This window comes from Tyto alba, unplaced genomic scaffold (assembly GCF_018691265.1).
Source record: "Tyto alba isolate M040663 unplaced genomic scaffold, T.alba_DEE_v4.0 Super-Scaffold_17, whole genome shotgun sequence".
NCBI classification, from domain to species: domain Eukaryota; kingdom Metazoa; phylum Chordata; class Aves; order Strigiformes; family Tytonidae; genus Tyto; species Tyto alba.
In genome coordinates, this window is record NW_024881279.1 from 6,596,064 (window position 1) to 6,617,612 (window position 21,549).

At 42.9% G+C, this 21,549-nt stretch overlaps 2 protein-coding genes across 7 annotated transcripts in view; one reads left to right on the forward strand and one right to left on the reverse strand.

The window, feature by feature from the left end:
- The first annotated feature begins 2,007 nt into the window (after nt 1-2,007).
- The window catches only part of HNRNPAB (heterogeneous nuclear ribonucleoprotein A/B), a 30,740-nt gene continuing 11,198 nt past the window's right edge, over nt 2,008-21,549 (forward strand). For 2 of the 5 annotated variants that reach the window (XM_042790128.1, XM_042790125.1), the window contains exons 1-8: nt 2,008-2,172; nt 2,363-2,660; nt 5,804-5,972; nt 6,057-6,215; nt 6,618-6,749; nt 8,548-8,656; nt 8,750-8,902; nt 8,981-9,065. In XM_042790128.1, coding sequence (XP_042646062.1) covers nt 2,401-2,660; nt 5,804-5,972; nt 6,057-6,215; nt 6,618-6,749; nt 8,548-8,656; nt 8,750-8,902; nt 8,981-9,051 — 1,053 coding nt within the window. In that variant the 5' untranslated portion in view covers nt 2,008-2,172; nt 2,363-2,400 and the 3' untranslated portion in view covers nt 9,052-9,065. Of the gene's footprint in view, nt 2,173-2,362; nt 2,661-5,803; nt 5,973-6,056; nt 6,216-6,617; nt 6,750-8,547; nt 8,657-8,749; nt 8,903-8,980; nt 9,066-9,320; nt 9,646-21,549 lie in introns of those variants that run through there. The other 3 variants (XM_042790126.1, XM_042790130.1, XM_042790129.1) reach the window with 3 other exon arrangements.
- LOC104357872 (5-phosphohydroxy-L-lysine phospho-lyase) lies at nt 11,698-21,047 on the reverse strand. 2 transcript variants are annotated; one of them, XM_042790124.1, is made up of 13 exons: nt 20,655-21,047; nt 18,799-18,917; nt 17,827-17,986; nt 17,115-17,189; nt 16,182-16,269; nt 15,977-16,093; nt 15,675-15,757; nt 15,156-15,381; nt 14,731-14,885; nt 14,127-14,216; nt 13,775-13,905; nt 13,288-13,344; nt 11,698-11,877 (listed from the first exon to the last, which is right to left on the reverse strand). In XM_042790124.1, exons 1-12 carry the CDS (start codon nt 20,711-20,713, stop codon nt 13,292-13,294), a joined length of 1,356 nt encoding a protein of 451 aa, XP_042646058.1. In that variant the 5' UTR covers nt 20,714-21,047; the 3' UTR covers nt 11,698-11,877; nt 13,288-13,291. The 2 variants fall into 2 exon arrangements, with proteins under 2 accessions (XP_042646058.1, XP_042646057.1); XM_042790123.1 differs by having other exon boundaries at nt 16,182-16,290.

Consider the following 21,549-nt stretch of genomic DNA (forward strand, 5'->3'; position numbering starts at 1 on the left):
TCTCTAAAGTTCTGAGCTATTGCAGCTTGGGCTGAAAGTGTGGCAGAATACTTAGAAACTAATATCCTTCATGGATAGAGTACCTGGCTGACAAATCATACATCTTAGACTATGCTCATGTATTCTTGAAATTACTCCTGTTAGGGACATTTTCAGATTGCTTTAATATTTTTCAATTTGTAAGCAGTGACAACGTGAGGCGTGGTGGGAGATTTACAGAAGCAAGTAGCCACCATGGCTGAGGATTTAAAATCCATAAATTATAAGAAAATCAGTTGCAAATATGATGCAGTCTTGCTGCATGTGTGTGTGGGTATCAAAGCAGAAAGCTGAGCTTGGACCAGTTAAAGTGATGCTCGTGGCAAGTACCACAAAGAGCAAAGCAAAAGAGCGGCTTGAAATTTTTGGCTTATTTTTCATACATACTCCCAGTACTAAGAACGTTTTTTTTTTCTTCCTTCCTTTTCCCCTTAAGAGGTCTGGTTTATAGTCTGAAACAGTGGAATGTTTTTATTGAGGAAAACAAAAAGAGGTGCATCAGGCCCTTACCCTCATCATACCATGTTGATTTTATTTTGTGCTCATCTTTAATGCTCTGCTTGTTATACTACCACAAAGCTTACAAAACCAAACCTAATGGCCTGTATTACCAAGTTCCTACTTCAGAAAATGAATCCTGTAGAGGATAAAAAGTGCTCTAAAAGCAGTTCACTGAAGGACAGCCTGGATCCTAGACCAGATTACTTAACAACAAGATGTATCACCACATTTTATTTTTATTTGCAAGTAGCTATGTGTGCTCTTTCTGAATTGTAATAGCAGATGAAAATATGCAAGTTGAGTCAGAGAAGATATTTGACAGAGGGTGAAGCAAACAAGGAATAAGGTATGCATTCATTACTACAGAAAGTTAAGTAATAATTGTTACTTTTTGCCCACAAGCAAAGGGCTTACCTTTTTATTTAAAAAAAAAAATGTGGCAGTAAGGTCTGTTTGTCTATCCAAAAGCAGAAGTCTGTCCCTTTGACATGGACAAATGGGATATTAGGAATGGTATACGGTACAAGAATTTGAAGTATGATTACAAGGAGCAGTTCTCTTCTGCACTTTTCACACACAACTTTATCTACAAGGTTGATATATCCTCGGGCAAAAAGAATTAAGGCCTAGGCACATGCCCAGGGCTCCTGCTCCCAGAGTTATGTAATATCCAAATCTAAGTTTCCATTAAAAACAACAAATTCTGGCCCTCTCGGTTGCAAAACCAGCAGAGCTGGAAACATTAAGTAAACCTCTGGTGCTGGAGTAACTGACTCAGTGTACATACCACACCTTAAATTAAGCCACTGCAACACTGTTAAGTAAATACTGCGCTCAAGTCAAAAGTGTGTTTCCGTAACTTTACCGTGAGGGACCGGAGGGCCCAGGCTGCCTCAGCAGGGCTCCGGCCTGCCCGGGGTGGCGGGAAGGGCTGTTCGCCGCGGTAACCACGGCAGAGCGTTGAGGGGAGCGCCGACCCCGACTCCCCCGCCCTGCACCCTCAGAGGTTGGGTTTCCTCCCGGTCACGCTTGTGATTTTTCGCGAGGCGCTTCAGGGAGGACGGTAAATATTCGGCGGGACGACGAGGCGGCCGCCAGAGCGGGCCCTCCCCCGCCCGCCACACGGCGGGACGACGCACCGCACCCCGCGGGAGGGCTACACTCCCCGGGCTGCCCTGGCGACAACACGGCGGTGACCGCCCTGCCTGCCTGCCTTCCTCCTTTCCCCTCCCCGGGCAGGCGGGCCGGAGCCACCCCACAACAGCGAGAGCCGCCATGCCTCCGCTAGCCTCGCCTTCCCTCCCAGTCCAGTCCCGCGGGCCGCCATTCGCCTCACCCCGCCCGCCCCTCTCGCGGACAGGACCAACTGGAAGCGCTGCACGGCGTGAGCGACAGTCAACGGTGGCCAACCGCGAAGCGCCTTATTGCTGTGTGGCTGAGGCTCCGGCGGTATAAAAGCGGCCACGCGTTAAGGCTCCGGGCCGGAGAGTACGTGTCTGAGGGGGAGGAGAAGGTGGCGGCGGGGCCGGTGCGGAGCAGCCGAGCGCCGCGGGGAGGGGTGTCCGCTCCAGCGCGTCAGGGTTTTTAATCCGATTCCGGCCGGTCCGGATTTTATTGGGAGCGGGTTTTAAAGTGAGTATGAGCGGGATGGCGACGGCGGAAAAGGGGGGGGGGGGGGGGGGGGAAGACGGGACGGGGGCGGGGAGGAGGGGCGGGACCGGACCGGATCAGACCGGCCCGGTGTGTAGGGGGGGGGGAGGGGGGCGGCCGGCCGCGGGAAGAGCCGCCTCTCTGACCCGCGGGCCGCGCTCGTTTCTTGCAGGCGCCTGTCGTCCCTCTCGCCTCAGAGGACGGGGCAGCATGTCCGAAGCGGAGCAGCAGTTGGCGGCCGCCGCCGGCGCCACCCAGAACGGGCACGAAGCGGCCGAAAGCGCCGGAGAACAGCAGGCCGAAACCGGCGGGGCTCCGGCGGCGGCGGGCGCAGCGGCAGCGGCGGCGGCGGCGACGGCGGGAACGGCAGCGGGAGCTGGACCGGCGGCGGGAACAGCGGGGACGGCCGCCAGCCAGAACGGAGCCGAAGGCGACCAGATCAACGCCAGCAAGAACGAGGAGGACGCGGGGTAAGGCCCGCGCTTCCCCCGGCGAGTTGAGGCGGGAGCAGGCCGCGGCCCCCCCCCCCTCGCCCCGCTCCCTCTCCTTTTTCCCCACAGCCCCGGGCGCCATGTGCGGCGGAGCCCCGGCCTCTAGGCCCCGGCGCGGCCCTAGGGCGGCAGCGGAAGCGAAGCGGGCGGCTGGCGGGCTCCGCCGCCCCGGGCTCCGCTCCGCCCGGCGGGGGAGGGTGGCGGGCGGCCCCGCTGCGGAGGGATCGGGCGGGCGGTGAGCCGGCGGCCCTGCAGCACCAGCGCTTCCTTTGTTCTGGAGCTGCCTTTTGTTGGCGCCATGTGGTGGCTGGGGGGGGGGAGGGGCGGGGAAGCGGGTTTGTTGCCGTCTCACGCTGTAAAATGGAAGGGGATTTACCTCGACTCGCTTCGCAGCCCGCGTTTTCCTCATCCTTTCCCTTTTTAACGAAAGGAGGAGATGAAAGGAGTTGCCTTCTGTCGGGGGGTGGGCTGATTCAAACTTTCTGTGGAATTGCGTTGACCGATCGCCACCGGCGTCGGTGTAAATGCGAACATGTTTTGTGTAACGCATGTGAAAAAATAATCCGGGCTTTGGGAGCTAGTCGGGGTAAACGAAGTATTTTTCGAGGAAGTACAGGAAAAACAGCGCGATTGAGATGATGTACAGTGTGTTTAGACTAGTAAGAGTGGTTTTGGTGTACTCCTTTGCAGCATTGTCAGAAAACGGCTTGTCTCTTGCGAGCGATTTCTGGAGGCATCAGTGTAGTTTCGCTGTATTTTGGTAGTGGCATTCTTGTATACAAAAGAGTAATTGCTTCCCTATCCTGGTTGGTCTGTGAATATACATGCTTGACTTGAAAATTACCTGCTTGTTTCTCAAGTGGGTCTTTGTGATGCAAGCTACCACATATATTTAATTGGAATTCCCTTTGTTATCCTTGGGCCTTGAACCAGAGGGTCTGTTCCCTGGGGTTGAACAGAGAGCTGAAGGCACGGTAGTGTAATAGATTTTGGCTTTAAGGAAAGGAGTAAGAGTTACACAAGTTTCCTATAAGCTAGGGCTTAGATGAACCTTCTGCAGACACTAGGATTGAGAATCAGGCCTTTTAGATATGTGCGAGTTTCTTTTTACTTTTTTAGTGTTCTGCCCTGAAAAGTGGGTGATACTCTTTCCCTTTCTTGCACAGGAGGTGACAAGTTTCAACCCCAAATCTGTGTGAAATGAAACTTCTAAGAAAAGCAGTTACTTGGAGGGATTGACCTCTGTGGAAAATATATCTCTGTGCTGAAATGAGAGCTGTCCAAGGAGAGTTCAGGGTGCTGACATTAAAGTATTTTGTTAAAAGCTGAAACACACTTTGATTTAGTGGCACTAATACCTTTAGGAGAGGAGAAAAAAAAAAAAGACTACATGTTAAGAGTGCAGTTGTCTAGTGTTTTTGGCTTCTGAAGGCAAAGTCAAATGCTAGGAATTTGGTCCTAATTTCAAAGGCTCTAGGTTGTGTTACTTATAAATAGGTATCAATCATTCAAATTATAAGACAAAGGGCTGTAAATTACAAAGTGTAGTATCTGCTGCTGTGGTAAGAGATGAATTTAGCATGTGGCAATATCTTGTGTGAATACAACAGCCCCATCCCGATGGCATACAGCAGCTAAAGCTGCCTCCAGACAAATTCCTGTCATCCCCTAATCACTGAATTTATCTTGATCATTCTGTAAGTGTAGCCAATGATGACAGGGTATATACTATGGAAAACCAGTGTCGGTCTGTACAAATCATAGCCATCATGCTTGGTCAGTAAGCTGTTGTGATGAGGAGGAGGCCATCCGGTTACCTTTCTTTCTCCTGTTATTGAAAGGCTTAGGAAACTTTTTAAGGCTCTATTGTAATGGCTGCAAGAAGCACATAGACTTTACTTGGACTTTGTGTATTGTGCTGCACTTGTCAGTTAAGAGTGCACAGCTTGATCTTCTGAAAAAATGAGGGTTTAACCTACAAAAGATGTAGTTTCATCCAGTTTAAGGAAAAAAAAAAAAAAAACACCTACAGTTTCTTTTTTCTGATGTTGCCTTTTGAACATGAATAGATACTAGTTTTAGCAAAAAAGTCAAAGTTACACCTAAACACCAAAAGCCAATTTTATTTAAACATAGTCTAGTTTCTGAAGTGCTGCTAGCTTATAGTGCCAAATCTAGGTTGCCTCTAAACAGAGTAATGACAACTTAAACTGCTTTAGTCTATAGTTAGATAAAAAGGCTCAAATGCTTTTAAAAGCTTAGTTTGTTACCTTGGAAACTATGAAAATAGAAAATACAGCTATGTTATTAGTGTTTTCATTTGGAGTGACGCATTTGAAAAGTGCCTTATTGACTGATCTAAGTTTTGTTAGCTTCACTTCTGTATTGTGCTTCACTAGTATTTAGCTCTTTGAGATGCTCCAGAGGATATTCTGTCAGAGAAAATGGGCAGGGAAGTACTGTATTGGCCTTTCATAAAAGTAAAGTGTAGTGGTGGAGATACTGCTATAGTACTGCTGAAGATAGAACAAGATGTAGTAACTAAGCAGGAGGAAGTGCACAACATAGTAGTTAAGGCAGGTCCAAAGTCCCGCCTGTTCTTGGAGGTTGTAGATACCTGGTTTAAATTTTGTAAATCGTTCTTAGGACTAAAATTTTTGTACCCATTTGTCCAAGTCCTGAAAGAGCTCAAGTATTTCGTTTTTGATGCCTTACTCTATCCTGAATGCTTTCAAAGCAGTAGGAATGATGCTAGCTTCTCTCTAAAAATGGAGTTGGCAGTACTTGATAATCAATACTGCTTGGTTGCAAATAACAGAATACTGTTAAAAGAACATAAGTTACCGGTGAGGAGTGTTTCAGGCAATTTTTACTGTTTCTGTAGCCTGTAATAAAACTCCAAGGTGCATTGTGTCATTCCTTAAAAAAGGGGAGAAACCCACCCTTGTGCACTCCTGTAGTATCACTAGCTTTTGACAAGATGTAAAAGTGTTTAACTTGGAACAGTTGGTCCTGTTTCTGACAATGCTGCTGAGGTGTATACCACTCTAAGCATCTTGCTGCATGTGCTTTTCTGTAGTATTTCCTGAATCTTAATAGCTCTTATCTCTCTGAAATTTCAGGAAGATGTTCGTTGGTGGCCTCAGCTGGGATACAAGCAAAAAAGACTTGAAAGATTACTTCACCAAATTTGGTGAGGTAACTGACTGTACGATAAAGATGGACCCTAACACAGGAAGATCCAGAGGCTTTGGATTTATTCTCTTCAAAGAACCTGGGAGTGTTGAAAAGGTGAATTGAAGATTCATATTTCAGATTCTTAACTTCCAGGGGAAACTTTGCAGATTGAGTTAATCATATTAAACTATCTTTCAGGTTCTGGAACAGAAAGAACACAGGCTAGATGGACGACTAATTGACCCCAAGAAGGCCATGGCAATGAAAAAGGATCCAGTGAAGAAAATATTTGTTGGTGGACTAAACCCAGAAGCCACAGAAGAGAAAATCAGGGAATACTTTGGAGAGTTTGGAGAGGTATGTAATGTTATCTTAGTAAACACTGAAACACATAGTCTCCAGTTGCTCTTTAGTTTACTAGCAATTTGCAAGTTGCAAATTAAATTGAGTTCAGATGTGTCCAGCCTTCTCTAACTGATCCAGAGGTTTCCCATCTCAAGAGCAAGGAATGCACATACTGCACTAGATGCTTCAATTGCTAGTTAGATATCCTTATCTTTAACTCAAAACGTCTTGTCTTATGTTAAAATTGTTTTTAAGAGTTGTAAAACTGAAACCTCTGGTCTGAGATCCAATGTTAGTATAGGAAAAATACTGCAACTTTGGTGTTGCATAATACACATAGTTTTACTGTCCCAGATGTTATGCACTTAACTGATCGCCTAAAATACAAGTCTGAAAATAGTATTTCATGTTTAGATTGAAGCAATTGAACTTCCAATGGATCCGAAGACCAACAAAAGGAGGGGGTTTGTGTTCATCACTTTCAAGGAAGAGGATCCAGTGAAGAAGGTTTTGGAGAAGAAATTCCATAACGTCAGTGGAAGCAAGGTAGAAACTCTGACTTGTAATTTTTTTATCCAAGTTACTTAGCATAATCCCCCTACATCTGTAATCTGAAAAGGATTTTGTAGACCTCTGATCTCAAGGTACTACAATTTCAATAAGGACAGCTTGCAGTTTACTACAGGGGTCTTTTGCCATAAGTTCAGGCACAGAGGCTACTAAGCTTCTTTGCCAATATTTGCAGTTTTAGTAGTTGCTATGTTCTAGGGGCCTTTGTATGTAAAGTATCAAATTGCATTCATAAAATACATGTGGGAAAAGTGGCTTATTTATGTATTGGTCTAGAAATATAAGCCCTTTCATCAGATACATAACTATTTTCAGCATACAGCACTTGCATAAATTCAAGGCTTACAGACACTAACTTTGTAAGCAGCTGGCTGAAACTGGCTCGCTCTGACATGGGGGCAGCTTCTGATGTCTTCTCTGAGGCCTGCCCTGCAGCCCCTCCTGCTACCAGAACCTTGTCATGTAAACCCAAGACCAGGATCCAGAGAGTAAATGTATGCTTATGGCAACTTGTACCTGGTCAGCTGAACTACTATGAAAGTGGTGTGAGATGCTCTGAACACCTGACTGCTCATCTGTGGGAATGGCTAATAAAGGCTCATATGTCAAGTTGATGAGAAAAGAGGACTTGGAGGCAAATGGTGTGTGCTGGCTGGAGGTGTCCCTCTTTCCTTGCTCCATGTTCAGTGCTGACCGTACACTAACTTCAAAGCCCTGTTAGATCTGGTCATACTATCTGACACAGTGACTTGGATTGCATTGAGTCAGACTGGTCTTGACACACCACAGAATAAACTTTGGCAAACCTAATGCACTGGTAGCTGTCAAGACACTAGTTAGCAACAAAGTTTGTTTTCAGAAGAGATGAATGCTTACATGCCAAGGGAGCTGAGAAATCATATCTGTATCTCATAACTATGGCTTTTTTTTTCATCATAGTAATAATAAAAAGAGCAAGGTTACCTTAAGGCTCCTGTGGTGAAGAATTCCAAGCCAGGCTTGCTCAGGTGCTGCTATCACAGGAAGTTGTTCCATTCCACAGCAGCAGTAGCTTTCATCTTGGACTGTGCAAATTCAGGAACTAGGAAGCTGGCTGGCAGCTTGAACTGCAGCTTGGAAACCTGTCTTGGAAATGCCAATTCTGGTAGCTCTTAACTGTTCTTAATATTTGATAAGTGATGATTTCAAGTGTTTTTAGGTGCACTGTACAGTCCCAACACAGATGCTCAGTGTATAGGGTATATGAAGGCTGCCAGGAAAACTTGTTCCGGTGCATTTCTCAGACCCGTGGACCACGTCACCCAAGCTGCACGGAATGAACAGCAACAGCCTCATCTTGGGAGGTTGTGCCAGGATAGAGCGCAGCATTGGGGCTCCTACAGGAGCAGTGGCTGTGCTGAGGTGGCCTCAGCACCTCTTCCATGGGCGAGTTGCTAGAGAATAGGCAGTATTAAAATACTCTGAGAGCAGTGGCCTACTTTGAATGGCCAATAATGACTAACCTTTGTCTTCCATGGGGAAGTTGGTAGGGAATAAATGGTCTAAAACACTCAGCAGTGGCCTGCTTTGAATGTCTTGACAGCTACTTATGTTTGTCCAGATGGCGCAGTAAGTCAAATGCGTCTGGATATGCATTAGTCCTGCTTACATGATGGGGAGCACAGCATGTATACCTCCTTTGCCTCCAGAGTAACCTCTGGCTTTCCTAGGTGGTTAGCTTGGGTGCTGCTGCTATGAGACAGTATACACACTCTTCCTTGTTCTTTATTTCCAGTGCGAGATTAAGGTAGCACAGCCAAAAGAAGTATACCAGCAGCAACAGTTCAGTAGTGGTGGAGGAAGAGGTAGCTATGGAGGAAGAGGCAGAGGTGGAAGAGGCGGCGGTAAGTACTACACGCACTACTTTAGTATGGACACATTCTAAATAAGTTGTGTGTACTAAAATGGGATTTTGTGGATGGTTTTCCCTTCTATAGCTCAAAGTCAAAATTGGAATCAAGGTTATGGCAATTACTGGAACCAGGGTTATGGGAATCAAGGATACGGCTATCAGCAAGGTTATGGTGGCTATGGAGGCTATGATTATTCAGGATATGGGTATTATGGATATGGACCAGGCTATGATTACAGTAAGTAAAGAGAACTGTATTGGGTATAAGCAAGCGTAACTAATTAGCAGTTTAATGCATTTGTTCTCTTGTTCATAGGTCAAGGCAGTGCAAATTATGGGAAGACACCAAGACGTGGTGGTCATCAGAATAACTACAAGCCATATTGATCAAACTTATTCAGGTATGCAGTGGCATGGTCTCTTTTGGAAAATGACTGCATAGGTTTTGTATACAATGCTGTAGATGGATATTTCAGTTCTGTACCAAATTTAACTTTACAATAAATTTCTATGGCCTGTTAAATGTGCATCTTACTTGGAAGAGCTCCCTGGAAATGTTTTACATGTTTAATACTTACAGATAACTAGTTGTTTAGACAGTGTGGTGTGTAAATTTCAGCCTTGCTGAAGATATTAATTAATGATTTTATTAATAGGTTAAACTGAAACTGATTTTGAGGGTCTGCTTAAAGCTGCAGCTCTGCATCTAGGGACTGCCTCTTGGAGTTAACTATGGACTCTGCATTACTCCAGTTGTACAGAATGAGATGCATCTTAGGGAACCAGTGTCACTTTCCACCTTTTTATTTTGTATTGTTTTTGTGTCATACATTTCCTGTAATGGAAGTGTTAATTTTACTGTACTTTTTGGTACCTTTTTGGAATCTAATGTATTGTAAGGTATTTTACATGTGTTCTGATTCACCATGACATGGATATTGAAGCTATCCTAGCTTTTGAAATAAAAAAGGCGTAATCTAGTGTCTTGTGCCATTCTTCAGCTTATGTATTAGTAAAATGCCAGTATACTGTTCCCAGAACTTAGTTAATGGCAGTACCTTCTTGATAGATGAAGAGGTGTGCTTAAATGTTTTTAATCTTAAAAGTAGAAGGCTGTACTGGTAGCTGTGCTCACTTGCAGTTAAGTGGCAGCTAAAAACGGCAGTCACTTCTGCCTGGAGGTTGTGGAAGAGAACTCAGGTGGAAAGTCCCAGCTGTTGTGGCGGCTGCGCTGGTGGCTCGTGTTCTAGATAAGCACAGGGGCTCAGCATAACTGTGTTAGTGTCTGTTGGAGGGCTCTGCTAGGATGGAGCCGGAGGCATAGGTTTCGGGTACGGCTTGAGAGGCCTAGAGAGAGTTGCAGGAAGAGGCTAAGAGGTATGTAGGAAGCTAGCTGCCCTTCCTTCATGTTTCAGTTTTGAGTCTGAGACTTTTCTGCAAGTTCTTAATAGTATGTATACATGCCTTGAAAGACAGGTTAGACAGACATTAAATTACCAATGCAAAGTCTGAATTTATGCAGCCTTTTTGTGTATCAGAAAAGGCTAAAAGAACTTCCACTGAGGTTGAGTGGAAAAACAAATCATCTCTTTCTCTAGAGATGAGTGACCAGCTAGAAATATGTTCCACTTTTTGGACTAGTTTACTGCTATTTTAAGGCAATAACTATCGTGTGATTTGCCTGTCTTGCTGCAGAATAGTCCCAAGCTTAGATTTATAAATGAGTAGCAAGTGCTGCTGCACATAGTAAACTTGCAATCTTTATTGCAGTAATCAATTCTATTTTTACTTTCCTTCTAAAGCTAAAATCTGGCACTTTTTTTCTGTAATAAATTCTCTTTGAACAAATGGGAACCAGAAGTGGAATCAAACCAAGTAACTAAGACCTAAACAGATGTTACTAGTGACCTTTTCATTTTTTTAACAAGGAATGCAGCTATTCCTGCAGGGACTGTAATATGCTGCTCCCTGCTGGCAGTCCTTGAAAACAAAAACTTGCTGTAAAGTTAGAAGTCTTAAGATTTCTTTCTAGGGTTAAGTGGAAATCTAGAGTATAAAAAAGATGAATCAGATTTTAAATCTGATGGTTGACATGACAACTTTACAGCTGGAGAAAGTAACCTAATGCCCAACTTAATTGCAAATAAAAAAATTGCAGACCACTGAAACAAATGAGCACAGTATTTTAAAGTACTGCTGTCTCAAGATTTAAAATTGAAATGCTTTACTCTATTGCATACTTTTACTTGTTTTGTTATGAAATACGCAGTAGTGGAATATTTTCCTAGCAAACAGTTTGCCCTCCAACAGGGAATTTGCATAGTATCAGGCTCATAATGCTGCAGTACTTCTAGCAAGTATATTAGTAATAGTTTGTTAGCTGGCTGTTCCTTTGGGGTTTTTTTGGAAGTAGGTACTTGGGTAATGCTTCCTTGACAGGTGATGTGGCCTTAAGCAGAAATTTAGGATACTGGTAATTAAATGCAGAGCTGACTTTCCTTTTCTTCTTTGCGTGAAAAGTTTGTGATACAAGGAACTTGTACTTGCCTGGTGAAAGCAAGGGCTTGTACACAAGGTTGTTGCTTATGGCTGTAATGGACTCTTACTAATTTACTAATCCTACTTGGGTATTTCTTGAGGACAGAATATTTCTTAAGAACTGGTTTGGAGCCATAGCCCTTAGCTGTCTGTTCCTCATGCATTTGATGTTAAGAGTTTAGTACTGGAGTTTTTGACTTAATCTTTGTTAGAGAGAGTGCTACTAGGGACCTTGTTATGAAACTGGCTACTGAAAGTGGTCATAGGAGCCTGGGATGGACTGGGTGTACTGGCAGCTAGAATGGCATTTGCATTGGTAGCAGTAGATTTAAAAAAAATGAGAACCCATTGGCTCATCTTAATTTGTAAAAGTCAAGCTGAAAGAGCATGAATCTAGAAAATGTAGTTTATAGTAGCTATTAGGAGCACATTCCTTTATAATCAGTTTTACATATGCTGTTTTAAATAAAAGCTAATTCCACACTTCTGCCAGAGTTGAAATAAGCTCTTGTAAAATTTATTTCTCCTAAAGCTTGTACTAATAACAAGATAACTGAAAATAAGAAAATCAAGGGTAACTTATCTCATCTAAGACATGCTAGGATGAAGATTAAATGTGCATTATTATAGTAGAATGATGTTTCTTAGTAGTAGATCTTGAACACTGTTTGAAACCTATGGAAAGAAAATAATGTTACTTTTTTTGTAAAAGCATCATTAAGAGGAATCTATTTCATTGCCTCACTTTCACTTACATTATATGTAAGTGTCATGCTAGTACTGTACTTAGTGAGAGGCTTTTTGCATTCATGGTTTCCTGTAGAAAATAAAGGCATTTTTCTTGCTTAGTTCAGAATGCAGACAAGCACGTTACATCATTAGGCCTCTAGGTTACGCTGGCACTGTTGAGTGATCTTTCTGTTCTCAAGAATAAGTAGTACAAACAGCTGTATGTCTTTCCATTAACTTGCTAAATAAAATACTAACACATTTTTATTGTGCCTGCTATGCTAATATTGCACTGAACTAAAAGCATGCTTCTTAGCTCAGGGCCATAGCACTGTGAATCTAGTATGGTGGTTGAGGCCACTAATGATTATTACATTGATTACCTTAGGTACATTCCTGTCCATGTACCAAGAGTTTTACTGGGCACTTGGTTGTCTTTCAGTCAGAGTAGGTTGAAGAAGTACTAAGTGTACCAAAGGGTGCTGTTGAGGTGTTAGCTGTAAGGGTACATTGTGCTCATAAGCATGTGGCAAAATGAGTTGCAGCTAGATGTTTTCTTTAAGAAAGCCATAGAGGGACCTCAACAGATACGAAGATTTACATGGTTTGGAAGACTCAACAGGACTCAGTCTTACTGAGTGATGCCCACAGACTTCTGAGTATAAGGGTAAATGGATGTTTAAGCATGAAATAACAGCCACGAACCTGAATGATCCTACAAAGTAGTCAAAAATGCTCAAGAGAACAGAAGGCAATACTATTTAGAAGTCAGATATTAAGTAAAACAGGAGCTGTAGTAGTAAAAGTACTGTTTATAGCCCCTCAAAGCTGTTGGTGTAAGTGGAGGTTCCCAGGTTGTGGCATGCAGAATGTACAGTGCTCCTACCCTTGAGGGCAGTTAAGAGGCAACTTGCCAGGAAGTAGTTATGCAGCTGGAACAGCTCCTGTCTAGAGACTTAAGGCACTGAGCAGCTAGCATAAACTATGTTTTTATCTTGATATGCATGTCATTTGCATGCCAAGGGTTAAATCCAGTCACTCTTAAAGCTTCCCAGATAAGCATAGCATGCTCTAGTGGTAGGCATTTCCAGGACATGTTAGACCTAGCTTGCAAACAAATGGAATACATACAGTGTTACTACTACAAGTGTCAGACTCTGGTAGAAGGTAGCTGTGGAGGCCAGATGTACACAAGTCTGGTCCATGCTTCTAGATTGCCAGAAATTCCTGCAAACTGACTTCAAGTAAAAGCACCTCTGAGGAAGCTTGGTCCTGCTACTATCAGTGACAATGCTTGTGAAGTTATGTTTAGTAACTCTGGCTTTTAAATAATAAAGGGTGAATATAGATAAATACCTGCTTAGGTAGAACAAGTGGGTGTTTTCTCTTGGTTCAGACATTCTTTTTCCATATCTGGAGAGAGAATAAGCAACACTTTAGCAAACTCACAACTTAGTGCAAAAACTTGGTTAATACTGAGCATGCAGAAGTTGTATAAAAAGCTAAGTGCAAATGCATACAGATTATGGCATTCAAGAATGAAATTTGGACAGCTTTTACCAGTTGCCCTTGATCAAATAGATAAACACTTCAACCTCTGCTAGAGAAAAGCTGTTTTTAAAGGCATATGCATCTGTGCATGAAGTAGTTTTGTTAGAGAACTTTAAACCAGAATAATTTAGAAGTGAAGGCTAAACTTTAATTTAGACTAAGACTAATTTTCCTGTGTGCTCAGCATCTACCATCTTGACTCTTGTTTTAACACTTCTGAAAATCAGGCTCAGCACACTGACTTTAAGGCAGTCCAACAGCAACCCTCTAAGGTAGCTTTGATCTGTATTACCTGTTAGTAGCTTGTCAATTGTGTCCACAACAAATTTTGCATCCTCCATATTGAAGCACATTGGGGGTTTGAATTTAAGCACATTTCTTCCTGGTCCATCTGTACTCAGTAGAATATATTTTTCCTTAAGTCTGGAAAGAGCAATAACAAAGAATTGTGTTTACTTTTGCAAGTAGTTCAGAAAAGCTTGCAAGCATGAGCATGCAGGCTGTCCAGACAATGCCTTTCTGCACTGACTGGTTTCTTTTTCTGCCAGTTGGCTGTATTTTAACAACTATTTATTGAGTGGCAAGGTTACTCTGTAATTGTGTTTACCTCGCATATCAAGAAAGTACATGATTGTCCCTTGTACCTTGTTATTAGATGCTCTGCTTCTGCTGTGGCTGGGGTCCTTTCTGCTTGATCCTTGATTAAGTCCACTCCAATGAATAAGCCAGAACCTCTTTAAAAGAAATAAAAATAGTCAGACTGTGTCAGAGGAAGGAACTGCAAGTGAACTAAAAAATTGAGAAAAGAAAAAAATAATTGTGAGACCAAACATTTACTGTATGAGAGTTACCTGATGTTTGGCTAGTGATAGAAAAGGTATTGCTGTTTTGAAGAAATGGAGTAATATGGTACAGACTCTTGTCTGCTCAGAATAGCAGCACAGGACATGATGTTAAACATTTTCCATCCAGATCATAATTCTGTTTGTGCACTTGAAGTAAGAGTTCAAACAGGATAGTGAATTCCTTTAGCAGCTAATAAAACACCAAAGCAGTACTGGCCTGGAGTGGTAAACCATCTCAGACTTCTGATAAGCTAGTTTGTTTTAAATCTGATGTACAGCAGGCCATTGATTTTTGCTGAAAGCAGATATAATGAACTTAATAAAAACTCATCAGTTGGATTGAGTTGTTTGACTGTCTGAACCAAACAAAAATCAGCTAGAAATGGAAATAAGGCACTGATACCTGACATCACCAATGATGGGATGCTTGATTTTCTGCTCCTTGAGTAGCTTCATCAAGAAGTTGCCTACTTCTGTGGCATGAGCCTGAAGGTGTTCCTTCTCAATCACATCTAACACAGCTAACCCAACTGCACATGAAACAGGGTTTCCTCCAAACTGAGCTCAGGAAAGGAAAAAGTGTAGCCATGGAAAGGAAAAGGAAGAAAGATGCAATCGTGTCACTTCAAAGTGTAGCCTCAGTGATATAATAAGCACAGTGCCATTTTCATGAGATGGAGCCAGTAAATAGAAAGTTATAAACCGTAAAGGTACAAATAATATAAGCAGTAACTGTGTGACAAAAAATAATATAAAGACTGCATAATTACCTCGTTTTAATACTTAGACCCATGTAGAGAGGGAGGGTTTGGGCAACTTTTTACTTACTGTATTAAAATACTCTACTCCTGTGGCTGCAAATGCTTCTGCAATTTCTTTTGTTGTTGCTACACAGGCAATAGGGTGCCCATTTCCTATTGGTTTCCCCATAGTGACAATATCAGGTATAAAATCTTCTCCCTGAAGCTGGAATGCCCAAAAGTGCTTGCCAACTCTGCCAAAGCCAACTTGAATTTCATCAGCAATAAATACACCTCCTGCCTTGTGCACATGCCTGTAACATAACAGATTTTATTGTCTCTTAAAAGGAAACAGAACACAATATTTACTGTTTAAGAACATGCAGAAAGCATCACTTTCCTGGAAGTTTGCAAACAAACTTGTACAGGCCTTTATTCTGTGTCATGTTTAAAAACAGGTCTTTGCCTACAAAGTTTACATTCTAACACAAAGGCATAGGCCACTTCCTGCCTATCAGGCTATATGCTACAGCAGGCAGAGAAATTATCATCTATATTTATCAAGTATGTTAAATTAAAAAAGTTAAGATCATGAATGACCACTTACTCTGCAACCTTCTGAAAATAGCCTGCTGGTGGAATGATTTGACCACCCACGCTTGGCAGAGATTCAACAAAAAATGCAGCAATCTGAAACATATGTAGCATATAATGTTTGAACACAATACAGAAAGTAGTGGAAATTGTGTTAACAATTAGCAAGCTTTTTGTCATTGGATGGGTCTTGCATAATTATGTGATCTTTTCTTTTTGACAAGCCCATCGTGCTTAGCTCAGTAATCCTGAATGGTATTGACAGTGATGCTAATTTCTATGGCAAGACAAATGGTTAGGGAAGTCACATTTTACCTTTCTGCCTCTCGTGTGTGCTTGCTCAATAATATTTTTCACTTCATTAGCATAGGCTGTTACTGAATCTTCATGGTCTTCTCTATAAAGTCCTCTGTATGTGTCTGGAACAGGAGCCTATGCAAAGGAATGGTATCCTATTCAGTATATCATAAATAAGACTTCATAAATTAAGTAGTTGATAGTTATAGGCTAAAGTACATACCACATGGACCCATTCCTTTTGTCCTTCTAGATTTCTGAATTTATATGGGCTTATGTCAATCAAGGATGTCAGATGTCCGTGGTAAGCACTGAAAAAACAATTAGCAGAACTAAACAGTAATTTCATCAGTATCAAGAGTTCTTTAGGATTAGCATTACTGATAGCTAACGAGTAGCTAGGCTCTGCCACCTGGTGGGAATACATTCACTTAAAGTGAGAATAGCCCTGCAATTTCTATCAATAAGCTTAGTACTATCTGGATTTTTTTTGTGCGTCTGAACATAGAGGCTGCAGAGGGACAGCACTCCTTGTCACTGGTTTGCCTGGACCAGTGACTAGAATCACAGCAGTGTAAGTCATGAGCAGTCTGACAAGATTGCAGAACAAGTGGAAGGGACATGCCTGGCCTACTTCTGAATATCCTCCATTGCTGGAGTTTCCAGTCTCTCTGGGCATCCTGTTCAAATATTTAACCACCTTCATGGTAAAAGAGTTTTTCCCGATGTCTCATCAGAATTCCTCAGGTTTCAACTTGTATCTGTTGTCTTCTTTCCTGTCACATACATCTTCAGGCCTGGCTCCATCTTTTCTTCTCCTTGCCATTAGACAGCTGTAGTTGCAGTAAGATCTCCTTCTAGCTGTCTCCTACAGCTGAACAAACCCCATTTTCTTAACCTCTCAAGCCTGTGGCTCCCTACTCATTGCGGCAGGCTGCTGCTGGCCTTCTTCCACTATGTCAACATCTGTTATGTACTGGAGAGCCCAACCTGAACACAATTCTATGGGCTGGTCTCACAAATACTGAACAGAGGGAAAAATTACTTCCTTCAACCTCCTGGTCTTTCTGCTACAACAGGTTTTCAGAAATGCTCTGAGCGCAGACCAAAACTGAGCCTTGTACCCCGTAGTAGATAAAATTGCCAGTATACTTACTGATCTAAAACTATAACATCCTCATGTTTTGTATACTGCCGTGCCAATCTTAAGGCAAGATCGTTAGCTTCAGATCTACAATTGAAAAATTCAGTGTTTAATTGCAGATATACGAGTTTTGACATTCTAACCTCCCTCACAATGCTCTTTGCATTTGCAAAGAACAGATGGAACTTGATGCATGTTACTTAGTAATCAGCACTCCCTCACCAGAATCAGGACTGTTCACCAGAACAGAATCCATCTTAAAAAGCTGGAGTACATAAAATACTTTGGAAACAGGTTGTTTTGGGATTTTTTTTTTTTTTTTTTTTTTTTTTTTTTTGAGCTGTAGTTTGCCTGGGAATACAGGCCCTGCCCCCCCTCAGCAGAAATATGCAGTTAAATTTAGTTTTGGTAATAAAAGTGATTCCCAGTTCAGAAGACAAAGTCAGACCAGAAACTAATACAGTAAACATTTACATTAATGTTTTGTAGTCCAAGACCTTATCAACAGAATAAACCCCTTCTTAAATAAAGCGCAAGTTTAGTTCCTTGTGCTTTACTAAGCTTTTAGAACTTCTTGTGAAATTCTAAAAAGGACCATGGTTTCCTAAAAAAAAAAACCCCAAACCTTATTTTTCATTAGTATCTAGTCATCCACACCAGATCATCCAGTTGGCTGTTGATTCAACTAATGAAAACAGTATCAATTCTAATATAGCTGACTTACCCAGAATTCAAAAAATAAAAGATGCATAACTTCTCAGGTAGTGTTTTTGAAAGTCTGTCTGCATAATCAACTAAGTTGTCATGAAGATAACGAGAATTTGTATTTAACAATTGATTTTGCTCATGGGCTGCTTTTACTATATCAGGGTGACAGTGTCCAACTGCAAGAGAGTGGAGAGTAGTTTGAGAGTTCATCCGTATTACCTATGGTGTTCATTCACATACCAACTTGACAGTTACATTTCTCTACTAGTACAGAGATATTGTCACTGATGATTGTATTTCATCAGTGGGGCATTAATGGTATTGTCAGCAAAGACAAAGTACACCTTGTAACGTTTCTCTAAGAACTTTTTTCCCCTCAAGAAGTTTGAGGTTGCCTGCTACTGTACCATAAGGTTTATAGTTAATACTGGAAATTGATATGCTAAGACAAACAGTGTCTAATTTGACATTTTGATTTGGACACTTACATAATTTAGGCGTTTGGAAACATGCAAGTAAGCTTTACCATAAAATAATTATTAGCTTTTCTATGGTGTTTGTGACAGCACTGACCAGGTAGAGAGATTTCAAATACTGTAAGAAAGCAGCAGCTACTTCATAATACACAATTGAGGCACCACACTGAGCTTACCAGTAGTGTTTACAAACACAACAAAATGTCAAGCTGTTTGTTAGATTGCACAATTAGGTGCTTTACTTGAGCCTTCCTGGAGAAAAAAAAACCTGTAAATTTTTGATAAGTATATTTCTAGGAAGACAGAACAGGAAGCAAGCCTGGAAAGCACATTGACACAGAAATTCGAACATGAACCGTGATTTCCCAGAGTATAGGCTCCAGAAGGGTTTCTTCCACTTTTTCAATTAAACAACCCTTCCCTCAACACAATGCAACAGCGGTAAAAAGTACTGATTGTTCCTTGTTCTGCTTAGAAAAACATGGTATCAAATAACATGACTTTTAACTTACCGTGAGCAACATTGTTTATGCAGTCAAGGTATTGTCTTCCATTCTCATCATACATATACTGGCCTTTCGCCTTTATGATCTTCACTGGATCATTAGAAAAAAACAACTTGCAAGAAGAGCTAGAGCAAGCATCAGAAAGCACAATAAATCTTAGGGAATTCTAAAAGTCACATAATTTTTTCTGCTGATAATATTGTCAGTTAGGTCATTTAATCAAAAGAAGGACATTTCCCCAGTCTGCAGGCAAGTATCATCCTCCTCCTGGGCTCTAAAACAAAGCTTGGGATGGGGAAGAGAACAGGCCTTGTGCTCTATATCAGGTCAAATTTTCTGAGACATCTAGGGAAAAAACACACTCCAGAACTGAAAATCCTTCACTAGGAATCTAGCCACAGCGCACAGATAGGACTTACCTCTGTGGTTTCATCCAGTCTTAACTGTGGCTCCTTAACTGTCTATGCTTTGCCCTTTGTGTTCTTGATACCCTCTTTGGTGTCTCTTTACCTTGTGGTTGTTATTATATTCTTGCCCTTCTGCTAAGGTCCTAATTTTCCAGATAGTATGATGCCGGTCGTTGTTACATCTGTATAAAGCTTCACCTAACATTAGCTGAAATCTTGAGTGATGTTATAAGGCTGGGTCTACTTAAATGTGTTTGTTTTGTTTCACTTCATAAATAAATTGCCAAACAAGTAAAACCGAAACATATGTCTGCCTAAGTAGGAATTGCAGAGATTTGACTCTGGAGGGCAATGCCAAACTTCTGTGCTTCATTTAGTAAAAAATTGCTTATACAAAAAGTAAGATAATTCGACCATAAATACAAAATCATTGTCAAATGAACAAAAGATGATGATAAAATGAGAAACTGCTTCACTATCCCTCCCCTACAGGAATCCTATACTTTCTCTGTGGGCTGATAGTAAAATGGTAAAACAGATTTTTTGTAAGCTTATCTGGACAGTTCAGCAGATGCTAGGAGAGCACTTGCAGAGGCTGGGTCTTTGTTCCCCATGGCAGGGCAAATCAGTTACAAAAAGATTAAATATACAGAGTGGTATTCTTCAGGTTTGTATAACGGGCAAAATGGTAATTCCTGCTGAAGCCCAGTTTCTGGATTCATAAAACATAGATTAAAGCAGCCCTGGTTTTGAGTACATATAAAGCACAGTATAAAAGCATTCCCGCAGTTAAATATAACTGTTCCGCTGCCATTCCTGGTAGCAGTTTTACAGAACTAAGAATTTCTTAGGTCAGTTGAAGCAACACAAGTAATCAGAAGTTTGGAACAGAGTCTCGTACTTAATTCTTTCAAACTGGGCAGACATATGTTGTTATCTCTCTCACGTTTTTGGTGGAATAAAAAGTTTTCTGGAAGACAGGCTATAATAGCAGGCCAGCCAGAACCTCTGCTTAGCCTGGTGCGGTCCGGCAGTACCGCTGCAGGTGGGTTTAGTTCAGCTCCACACCGCGCCTGCTCCCGGCTGTGCTGCCAGGAAATGCTTTCTAAGCAGTTTAAAGTTTAAACAGGCACGCTCGCTATCATACAGCTTTTATGCTTCGGTTTCGCAACCCTCCTCCTTAAGAAATGCTCGTTACTGTTAATTACACCAGCAAAATCAAGCGTTGCGCCCTAACATCACCGACTTCCCCCACGACGTTGCTCGTTCAGACCCCGGGTTTGGGGCAGGAGCGGGGCTGCTGTAGCAGGGCCGGGCTCGGAGCCGCCGTGCGGGGGGACGCGGGCGGCTGGAGGCGAGCCCGGGGCCGCCCGGAGCCACGTCAGGCGGGGCGGCGGCGCTCTCCGGCCCGAGGGGCGATGGCAGCGGCAGCTCCGCGCCGCCCGCAGCACTTACCCGACCAGCTGCCGCCGCAGGGCCAGGGTCTCCTGCCGGGAGCGCGGCGCCGGCCTCATGGCCGCTCTCGCCGCCTCGGAGCGGGCCGGGCAGGGGCCGCCTCCCGCCGAGGGCGGCCCGGGCTGGGGAGGGGCCCGGCCCGCCCCCGCGGCCGGAGCTCGGTCACAGCTGTCCCAGCGCCGAAGCCGCAGCTGCGGGAAAACGCGCCTCGCCGCGACGGTTAGCAGGAGCTGCAGCAGGCGTTCACGCGTGTCTGCGCCAGCAGCGCCCGTAGCTCCGCACCTCCGTTATCGTGGCGCCCAGCTCCGAGCTCCCGGCCGCTCCTAGTTAACACCCAAAACACAGCTTTAAGCAAGCTGATTTCACAAGGAGGTGAACAGTAACTCACCAGTGCGTTCAGGCTCCTGCGGCTGTGGGGCTGGGCTCTTCACTTAAAGCGTCAGGAGCGGTGACTTCATGTCTGAGGTCCCATACGTAGCACAAAGGGGGGAGAGGCTGCATCTGCTGGGCTCCTGCAAAGCTGCTGGCAGCTCATATGGAAACTGTACCTCAGGGTGTTAGACCAGTGGTGGTGGCATAAGGCCCCAGATCCCATTCCGTTACCAGGCACCTCAGACGTAATAACATGTTTCTGAGAGCTCTTAAAGTTCATTGCAGCTATATCATAACGCTGTCTTTTGAAATACTTACATGTCGAGGAAGTTTCTTTTACAGTTGAAAATAATTTGAGGTGGTAGCCTAGGTGTTACAACTGTATTAATTGTTCAACACACGCTTCACTATTTAAGTAAAACCACACCATTGTTGTATTCTTTTGTTTGGTTGGTGACAGATAGGTAGACCTGGCTGACTACTTACAAGCCAATCCTAGAATAGACAAATTAGGATTAAAAGA

Excerpts from the sequence above, each read along its gene's own strand:
- LOC104357872 (XM_042790123.1), bottom strand. The coding sequence starts at position 20,713 with ATGAGGCCGGCGCCGCGCTCCCGGCAGGAGACCCTGGCCCTGCGGCGG. Across the intron at positions 17,987-18,798 it reads CATAAACAATGTTGCTCACG|TTGGACACTGTCACCCTGAT; the intron begins GTAAGTTAAAAG and ends ACTCTCTTGCAG. Across the intron at positions 15,382-15,674 it reads TATTTTCAGAAGGTTGCAGA|GCATGTGCACAAGGCAGGAG; the intron begins GTAAGTGGTCAT and ends GTTATGTTACAG.